The 10,651-nt window shown below is 37.1% G+C and overlaps 1 protein-coding gene across 1 annotated transcript; it reads left to right on the top strand.

Annotated features, from left to right (window-relative positions):
- The first annotated feature begins 3,853 nt into the window (after positions 1-3,853).
- LOC125218560 (Ankyrin repeat family protein) lies at positions 3,854-5,551 on the top strand. Its single transcript, XM_048120248.2, has 2 exons — positions 3,854-4,100; positions 4,712-5,551. The coding sequence occupies exons 1-2, from the start codon at positions 3,952-3,954 to the stop codon at positions 5,322-5,324; spliced, it is 762 nt and encodes a 253-aa protein (XP_047976205.1). The 5' UTR covers positions 3,854-3,951; the 3' UTR covers positions 5,325-5,551.
- Positions 5,552-10,651: the final 5,100 nt, after the last annotated feature.

Below are 10,651 nucleotides of genomic sequence, written 5' to 3'. Positions count from 1 at the left end.
ACATCTTCCCCGTGTTCGATACCCGGTACTAACCTTTTGCTATACTATACCTACTCTGTATACTTGCAGGTATTTATAGTGCAAATAAAAAGTGCATCAGTGCGCGCACACACACACTACACACATTCACACACGCGCGCACACACACACACACATTCACACACACTGCAAACATTCACACACATGCACACTGCACACATTCAATTTTTCCAATTCAATTCCATATCAATAATTTCATTTTGCTAAACAAAGAATCAATTCCTTCCAATCCAATTCCATAGAATTCCAATTCCAATTCCAATTCCAATTCCAATTTCGCGTACCAAACGGACCCTTATGGTATTTTCAAATATCACCCATACAATAAAGAGAAGACTAAAGTCCAATTTTAGTCTCTTACATTTGCCCTAAAATTCTTTTTGGTCCCATACATTAAGTTCGTGACCTTTTGGTCTATATCATATTGTTTTGCTACTTTTTGGTCCCAATCATATTGTTTTGGTCCAAAATAATCATTTTCTTGTAAAATTAATAGTCAAAATATTTGATCAAGTTAGTAACTTAATTATAATCTAGGACTAAAGTCCAATTTTATCCCATACTCTTTGCATAAAAAAATTTCGGGTCCCATACATTAAGTTTGTGACCTTATTTGGGATCAAAGTGTACCAAAACAATATGTTAGGGACCAAAAGATCACAAACTTAATATATGAGACCAAAAAGAATTTTAGGGCAAATGTAAGGTCTAAAGAGAATCAGAGACTACATTTAAGTTAACATGCTTAATTAAGAAACAAAAAAATAAAAAAAATTAAAGAAATTTGGACTAATATTTATCAAATACTATGAGACAACTAAGTAAGAAATAAGTTAAATAAATTTATAGTAATAACAGTGTCAGCCTCCCACATTATTAAAGAGTTAACAAGGCATTAATGCTTGAAAATTTTCAAAATTAAGATTTTTTAGTATCAACGATTTAATTTAAGAAATTTTTAGAGTTCAGCTGAATTGGTTTTGAGAGATTTGAACCGGTGCTGTCCGTTCCGGTTCTGATCCCGAATGAAATTATGATTTGGATTTAACTATTAACTAGAGTAAGTTACGCCCATATTTTAGGGAGATTTAGTTAGCAGCCCGGTTGAACAGTGGTCCATGGGCCGAAAATGTTGAAACCAGTAGACAGGCTAGTTGTCCATTTCGGTTTTGATTTCCAAACCAGCGTTTACTGCTCCGGCCGAGCCATCAGTTGGTTTAACGATGTTATTAATGAATTAATACCAAACATTAAACTTAATAATAGCAAAATGACTTAAAAGGAGAGCGGTGAGAGAGCACGACTTACCTTTACCTGCAACCAACGGTTGGCGGTGGCAGGTGCTGGGGCGGACGATGGCTCACTGGAGCTGTTTTTTTATATTGCTTTTCTTTGGTATAATCTTTGCGTTAGTAACATTAATTTTAAAACGGTAGTGTACTTATATAGAGATAATTAAAGTTTAAGGTTGGCGGAATGAACAAGAAATTTATAGGACAGTAGCGACCGGCAACTAAGCCATCAACATTAATTAATCAGAGCATGATTAGACCTTAATCATATTTTACTGAATTGGATTGGTACAAAAAAACAATTTTTTTTTTCATTTGATGTGTGACCATGGTTTACTTGTAATCTTGCTGGTATCAGACATATAGGTGCAGCTATTAATATTAGTATGAATTTACTATCATAGCTTCACGTCCCGCTTTAGCATCTTAAGATATATGCTGGATTATGCTGGATTATGTGTGGAAGAGCTATCATCTTAAGATAATTTAATAGAAAAACACATTTTAAGAGTCAACAATTAGGTGTGTAAGAGAAATCAGCTTGGTTGGTTGTGTTAATTACTCCCTCCGTCCCGCTTTAGCAGTCTCATTGACTTTTCTGCCATCCTTTTGTAAAAATGATAAAAAATAGTTAAAGTGGGGAAATGGTAAAGTAAGAGAAACAATAATATAGAGAAGAGTCTTATCTATATTATTGTTTCTCTTAATTTACCATTTCCCCACTTTAACTATTTTTTAATCATTTTTACAAAAAGAGGCTAGAAAAGTCAATGAGACTGCTAAAGCGGGACAGAGGGAGTACTAGATGCTCGGCGTTGACAAACCCATTGCCAAAACCTATCCAGGATTTTCTGTAGCGGGCCGGGTTATGGGCCATATGGCAGAGTTGGGCCTTCTTAGTGGGCCGTCGATAAAGCCCAATTTTTTATGGACAGCAGCAACATACTATTCTGGGCTGCCATTTTGTTGGGCTTTTAGCCTAATTTAGAGGCTACAGATACGATAGAGAGACGTGTGATGATGATATCTGGGTGAGCTCGCTGGGAAGCAAGTGGTAAGCTGCGATTCGCGATGAAGAAGAAGATGATTGGGAGGCGGCGCATAGATAATTTTAGGGTTTAGGGTTCGAAATGGCCCAACTCGATTCGAGATGAAGGAATAAAGACGATTGGGGTACACTTCATGCATTTATAAGTTTAAGACCGTTGGACGTTGGTCATAATAATTTTAATTAGGATGGGGATTACCGGCCTTATTTGAGCATTGAATTATGGCCCATCAACTACACCATTCTAAATTGGACTATGCTAACTCCACTTTAATTAGGGGTTGTTGAAATTCAAATGTGCGTGTATGTCCCTAATTGTTCGACAATGCCCAAAAGAAATTGTTTTTAATAAATTTATTTGCCTTCTGTCCATTAACCGAAATGCCTTTCTGATTTATGGACAATGAACATGTATTTGCGTTGTGTGTATATTTTTGACTTGACATTATAGTATCGAACTAGGTAAACAATTTTTATATTCGTTTTGTCTATAGTCATGATTATTTGTGTCTATTTTTAGGCCAGTGGTTGTCAGTGTTAATAGATGGCTGGCGACGTGGTGGCAAGGAACCATCAACATTGGCGGTTGTTTTCTGAAAAATCGAAACCCTACAGACGCCAGGGGTCGGGTTTTCTATAGCGGGTCTGGGTTAGTGAACTGGCCTGTTGTCAAGTTGGGCCATCTTGGTGGGCCATAGATTAAGCCTATTTATGATAATAGATAAATGGGCCAATAATTATGCCACCTTTGGGCTACTCATATACTTCAGGTTTGGGCCGATATTTTTGTGGGGCTTCAGTTTTTAGATTCAAATTTGCATAACTTTAGCTTTACAAAATAGCCTAGTGAAAGTGTTTAATTATTACAAAAACTTAAGATATATATATTCATTATGTCCTAATCTGATTCCATTTCATCATGACTTAGTTACAATCAACTATTGGTTCACCTATTTATCTCAATTTTAAGTAATTGCATCCGTTTTCTCTCATTTTGTTCAACTTAGGTTAGCAGTTGAGTTTAGTATAATTTCATTTTCGTTTGAAAAAAAATATGAACTAAAAATATTATTATTTCATTTTTATTGTACAATCTTAAATAGCGATGTCAAAAATAGTAGAGTAGTCTAAATAAAATTAATACCACTACCTCGTCTTATAATAAAAGTCATATTTAGCACAAATTTTTAGAAATACATAAAAAAGTGGTTTGAATAGATTAGTATAATTTCAGTTATATATATTAATTTTATTACTAATTTCAGTTATACATATTAATTTAATTTTATAATAAAATGTAAATGGAATAAGTTGGTATAATGTAATAACTACTTATTATTTATGATAAAAGTAAAATAAAATTTCTATTAATAACAAAATATTACTCTTGCTTGGGATGGAAGTAACAGTAACTAAAAACGTATGGAAAAAAAGTGGAGTAATTGAAAAGGGTTGGATTAGAATATACTCGTACAAAATAAAATGGCGATTCAAACTACAAATTCGCTCCTCATTTCACTTGAAACCCACAAACCAGACCTCTGAATAATCTCCAATTGGAAAGGGGAAATCATGGGGAAAAAGCCTTCGGCGGCGATTGCTGGTTCCATTGATGAAGAGCTGCACGCGGCTGCGCGATCGGGGGACCTCAAGGCGGTGCAGGCGATATGCAGCACCAATCCTCTCGCTGTCAACTCGCGCGATAGGCACTCCCGTACGCCGTATCCTCATCTATTTTCACTCCTATTTCTCTTCATTTTGTTTTCCCCCAATTTTTCACCGCCATTATTAATGCTACTTAGCTTTAATTTCACATTGGAGCTGGAAAGAGTTTTCCTCAGGGTTTAGGGTTTAGGTTAGATGGATTCACGTTAGTATACTGTATTTAAATTTTATGGTAGTGGTGCAAATTGACTGCAATTGGAACATGAAATTGTGAAAAAAATCTGTGTTTGGTGTAGATTGCGTAAGTGGACAGGACAGCTGAAGCCTGAAACTAACATGAATGCAAGATTATTTTGTTCTCGTATCTGGAATTAGGCATCTTCATGTTACTGCATTCTGCAATTCTTGTGTTGATTGGACACGGGTTCTTCAAAAAGTTTATGGATAGCATCATGCAAAACTTACATATAAGCTTCTGATGTTACATCAAGAGTTAAAAAGAAATCAATATTGCGTCATTCTAAGAGCATGAGTAATATAGAATCTATACATACAGCAGCATATAAGATCTTGTCCCCATTTAGTTCATGGAGTATGTGTCAAGGTACTTTATAGTTGATGCTGCTTTCTTTTGATCTTCTGTTTCCTTAAATGCCATTGAACCTAGACTACACCTAGCGGCATGGGCTGGGCATTCTGAAGTTGTGAACTATCTCTGTAAGAACAAGGCCGATGTGGGTGCTGCTGCGATGGATGACATGGGTGCAATTCACTTTGCCGCACAGAAGGGTCATCTCGACGTTGTCAAGATTCTGCTGGCATCGGGAGTATCTGTCAAGTCTTGTAACCGGAAGGGCATGACCGCTCTTCACTATGCTGCTCAGGGCTCCAACACAGAATTTGTTAATTACTTGCTGAAGAAAGGTGCAAACAAGAATAATAAGAACAAGGCTGGAAAAACTGCTGTTGATCTTGCAAGCAGTGAAGAAATCCGCAAATTGTTACTTGAATATGAGCCTTCTTCTCAAAGACTGGTCAGCAGTGGTAATGAAAAGGATGAAACGAAAACTGCTTCTGTTGCGGAGGGGTCTGATGGTGGGACTGCTGCTGTGCAAGGAGATGAAGGTAATGAAGAGGAGAAAGATGAGAGTCTGAAGAGGAAAAATGGAGACAGTAATGAGGAAAACCGACAGGGAACTAAGAAGACTAAAGTAGCTCTGGGCCATCTTCTAGCTGAGGATGATATGCTGGAAGAGGAGGAAGAAGAAGAAGAAGATTAATGAACCTTTTGGGGAGGGAAAATCTTTTCTTATAGTTTCTCCACATCAGGTAGTGTTTATGATTGAATTTTAGTGTTATAGATAGATAGTTGTGTGAGGACAATTGTTGTTGCTGTAGAAGCTCAATGGTGTATTACTCTCCCCTTTTTAGCACTTAATTTGGAAATGATGGAATTGATTAAAGATGATGGAAATCTTATAATTTCACCATTTTTCCTTTTTAATAATCGTACTGTAGGGTGGCTATATTCTTTCATTTTCATTACAGTTCATAATATTATTATACTATTGATGTGAAACATTTACTCCCACCCAATATGGGATAAAAAAATGTGGACACTATTAAAATGTGTTTCATTTTTTCTTTTTCTTGTCTTAGTTTGGTAGCTATGATAATTATAGATTAGATTATTTAATCTACTGATCATTTGATAGCATAGATTATTTATTTCTAAAGCCTATGATTAATGACGGCATGATATAATAAACTTTCACGTTATAGATAACCTATTTGGTCTCCATGGCCTGATTATTTATCTGCATCAATTTTAAAAGTTGACAAATCTTTTTTACACAGATACCCTTATATCAAACTTTTTTTTACACAAATATCGTTTCTTTTTATTTCTCTATGTCCGTTCCATCATTCACAAAAAGAACTAAATCTATGAGATCTCCTAATAAGATAATTACCGATTTTAATTCTAAGAAAATAATAATCTCAAATCTAACTAAATTCTAACAAATACCTAATCCTAAACTATAATAATAATACATCTGCAATCAAAATGAGATAACAACTCGGCACTCTCTCCATATCTCCATTCTTCACAAACTTATATTCTCTTTTCTCTTTTATTTCATGTGTATCTTCTCATTTGCAATTACACTGCAGCAATACAACCCAATGAAGAATGGAGAAATTAAACAGAAATAAACTGAATTGAAAATACAATCATCAAAAATTATAAACCGTAGATGTAATTTGTTAGCCGAGTCGAGGAGTCCTCTTTCTGCAAGACGAGATACATCCCCGGTAGTGCTCTCGGATTGGTGTGTCGTCCCCAAAGATAAAACGGCTCCTTCTTGTTCATTGCAACATCGCAAACAGAACAAGCTCTGGCAAACTAGATGATGGCGAGAGCAGATCTTCGACGGAAGACTATGCAGAGAGAGGGAGAGAGCTTGCAATGCTATGCTTGGTGTAGAGTGTGGTATGCAATGTATGGAGTGACTGCCTATTTATAGGCCAAGTCCACTCATTGGGCATTGATGAAGTCAACGGTCATTATGTGTGCCATGATGGCTTGACTATAACCGCCGGGGGTTACTAGCCATTACGGGAGCTGGAGAGACATGATGCATTCTGGACACATTACACGACGAGATTCATCATGGACCTTTTGGCACACGATGCGTCGGGGATCGAGGACCTTTTGTCACCTGCTATGCGTCGGGGTCCATTGTGGACCATTTGGGACCCACTATATGCCAGGGTCCGTCGTGGACCTTTTAGCACCCGCTATGCGTCGGGTCCATCGTGCACTTTTGACACATGGGACCCGGCAGACGGGTCACGCGTCACGGGTCACGGGACATGGTGCACTGAGCACAGGTCACAACATGGTGCACGGAGTGTGCCTCACGGCTCGCGGCTCATCTTAGTCCACAATAATTATTACAAGTAATAGTTCATCTTATTAAATATATGTTTAATAAGGTTCTCTCCACCAATGTAGGATAATTAACACTTTTAATTAATCCATTGGTTTTATCTCATTGCTCCTTTATAGCTTACAACTGTGACAAACTTTAATTCATAATTCTCACTCACCAGGAATTGATTTAGTGAAAATGAATATACCACGATCATCTACTCCAAAAGTAGATCGTCGCTATTGCATTTAATTTTGTTAAATTATGTCTCATCACATTTATTATTGGTCAAAGCCCATTAACCAAACACGATTCCAACAATCCCCCACATGAGTGAAAATTGTCAAATGCATATGTATGCAGACACAAACTCAACCCTCAATAGGTATATAAGCATAAGGATAGGTAGTTGTTGGCTTTGAACCATCCATAGTCAACACCATCGGATACACAGACGACCTAGTAGCGCGATGCTTTGAACTATTCCTCCACAGCGTGCACCGAGACAATAATGTTAACACTTAAACACCTAAAGTTTATCCGTTCTCACGTTTTGTGTCCATTACGGCCTTGGACACCACTTTGGATTCATAAGTGTGTTATATGAAGTGGTTACAATTCACACTTACATAAGTGATTCCTTGTCGAGTATCTTGTCATACTCGGTCTCATTTGAGAACTCAATCTCCTCGAGATCCTTTAGGAATCATTAAAAGTCATACACTTAACCTCACCACTAGACTAGTTTTTCAACACTCAATTGCTCTCTAGGGAATAGATGTGGATGAGTGTTTCACACGAACTCTCATAGCTTAGTTTTCTCATTGATCCAAGTTCTTGGGATCTCCAGTAGACCTGCCCACGGTTCATGAACCGGCGGTTTCGGTTCGGAACCGCCGGTTCCGGTTTTGGAAAATATGGAACCGGAACCGAACCGTGAGGCTATTTCACGGTTTCGGTTTCGGTTCGAAAACCGGCGGTTTCGGTTTCGGTTCCAAACCGTCGGTTTTTGGACGGTTCGTAGCGGTTTAGGTTCGGTTTCGCGGTTTATTTTCCTTTTTTTTTTGCCATGTAGTTTGAAATTATAAAATAAATTGAAACAAGAAAATAGATAGTTTAAATAGAAACAAATGAGAAATATGAGGCAAATAGAGAGAATTGAGAGATTGAAGAGAGAAATTCTTGAACAAGAATGGGGTGAATGTGAGTGAGAATAGAGGGGAGTATTTATAGATAAAAATGGAGGGAAATGAGATCCAGTTTGAATTTAAAATCAGCATTTAAATAATAAATAAATAAAATTAAAAAAATAGTGTTTTGTGCAATCATTTTTGAAGAGTGCAACCATCACCCACCACCAACCAATGAACCTATCAATTTTAAAGAATGCATATTCATATTTTGAAAACTACATAATCATACGTTAAAAAATGGTGAGATTGCATTAACTAAATTAATTGAATTTAATTGATCTTTATGAACTAAAACTAAATCATGTATGATCAACAATGCCAATGAACCAATCAATTTTGAAGAATGTATATTCATATTTTGAATACTACATAATCATACTTAAAAAACGGCGAGATTGCATATATAATGCTTTTATATACGAAAATAGTGCAACATTAATGCTACTTTTGATAATTACAAATTTTGATCTCATTTTGGTTTCTGCGACATTTTGTGCATTATTGCAACAAAGCACCCCTTTTCAATTTTTAGCAAAATAGATGTGGAATAACTATCAAAATGTATTAAAATGTGATTAATTATTTTGAATGATTTTAGTCATTTTGAATCCATTCCAATGAATAGTTATTCCTATATGTAATTAAATTATAATTGTGAGAGAGAAAAGTAATATGATATACAGAAACAACTATAAATATTCACACAAGTCTAATATTCACATTTAAAAGTTCAAATATAAACCATGTTCCCTTCTTAATTTTGGTAGAAATCAAATCAATATTAATTCATGTTGGAACCGTGAAACCGCTGGTTAACTGACGGTTCGGAACCATTCGGAACCGACGGTTCGGTCGCGGTTTCGGTTCAAAAAATTTGGAACCTGAACCGAACCACGGGTCTAAAATTCACGGTTTCGGTTCGGAATATTTCTCGCGGTTTCGGTTCGGAACCGTAACCGGCAGTTACGGTTTCGGTTTTAACCGCCGGTTCGATAAACCTTGGGCAGCTCTAATCTCCAACATCATGGTTGGGTTGCCACTATGACAATTCTTTAGTTTGTGGATTTTAAACTCATTCCCTCTAGCAATTTATTCATTTTTTCACGGTTTAACCCTTTGGTTAGCGGATCCGCTAGATAATCTATTGACTTCTCATAGTTAAATGTTATCACCTCTATTGTGATCAAATGTCTCACGGTATTATGTCGTTGACGAGTCTGTCGAGACTTAACGTAGTACGAGCCATTGTTTGTCAATCCTAGAGCAGCTTAGCTATCACAGTGAATTAACGCTGGAGGCACTGGCTTAGACTAACATGGAATATCTTCAAGGAAGATCTTAAGCCACTCTCGGCTTCTTCACTAGCTTTATCTAAAGCTATGAATTTTGATTCCATGGTTGAACGGGCTATACATGTTTGTTTCATGGATTTCCACGAGACAACACCACCCCCAATAGTAAAGACATTTCCACTTGTTTAAAGTGAGTCTTTGTTATCGGATATCCAGTTCGCATTACATTACCCTTCAAGTATCGGGGGGTATCTCGAAAATTGTAGCCCATGATTTTGATTATACTTCAAGCACCTCAAAACTCTTACAAGAGCTTTCCAATGCTCCTTGCTTGGATTGCTCGTGTAACCCAAGCAAAATTGAACAGTTTCCCTTTGAACAATTTCTCCTCAATGCAGCCTGTCTGGGCCAGCAAAGACTACTTTTGTTGATGATACGCTCAGATTTGGGCCAGCAAAGACGGCGACCGGCGACCGCCGCGGATGTGTGCGGCGCCCGGCGGCGGGCAGATCAACGCAGCGGTCCGCCGGCCAAGGTGCGGCGGCCGCCGAAGAAAGGCGGCGAATCCGAGAAGCCCTAGATTTGCGCCCAGATTTACCATATTTTGGAGATATTTTCCTTCTACAACAAGGAATGGCTTTCCCCTATAAATAAGACCTCAAGCTTCATCAAAAAAATGAGAGAACTTCTACTTGCAAAATACTTCATAGAGATCAAGACCTATAGTACTTCATTGGTGCAAGGAGTTGGAGAAGGATTTCAAGAACATCAAGAACGACAAGGATTCAACCCACGGGTTTTATTTGCTTTAGTTTTATGTTCAAATTGTCTTCCCTTCAATCTATGTCTTTAGCTTATTCAATTATGTGTAACTAAACTCATAGGATTCTAGGGATGTGTTAGTAACGACTTTGGTTTACAAATTCCTTTTTCTATCTAATATCCGTTTTGTTTTTACTTTGTTTCTTCCCTAAGTAGTTTTGATGCTGCATGATTGAGTGACACAATCGTGTATGATTTAATATAACTTGCTTCATAACTGTGACAGAGTTCTAGCGAGTTAGATTCACTTAGTAGACACTACAGTTAGCTTCCCTTAAAACGACACTATTAATTGAGAGTGAGGACTTTTCAAGGGTCTTAGGAGCTTTTTGGAGTTACGTGTTAGGATTGACAACCCTAATCT

The sequence above is a fragment of the Salvia hispanica genome, chromosome 1 (assembly GCF_029641045.1).
Source record: "Salvia hispanica isolate PSC_SH4W2 chromosome 1, Shi_PSC_v1, whole genome shotgun sequence".
Taxonomy (NCBI): domain Eukaryota; kingdom Viridiplantae; phylum Streptophyta; class Magnoliopsida; order Lamiales; family Lamiaceae; genus Salvia; species Salvia hispanica.
Note: the sequence above shows the minus strand (reverse complement) of the source record. Positions and strands in the feature narration are given on the sequence as shown.

What these genes read in the sequence shown, in the direction of transcription:
- LOC125218560 (XM_048120248.2), top strand. Translation starts at nt 3,952, where the DNA reads ATGGGGAAAAAGCCTTCGGCGGCGATTGCTGGTTCCATTGATGAAGAG. An exon ending in GATAGGCACTCCCGTACGCC is followed by an intron (nt 4,101 to 4,711) that starts GTATCCTCATCT and finishes CATTGAACCTAG; the next exon opens with ACTACACCTAGCGGCATGGG.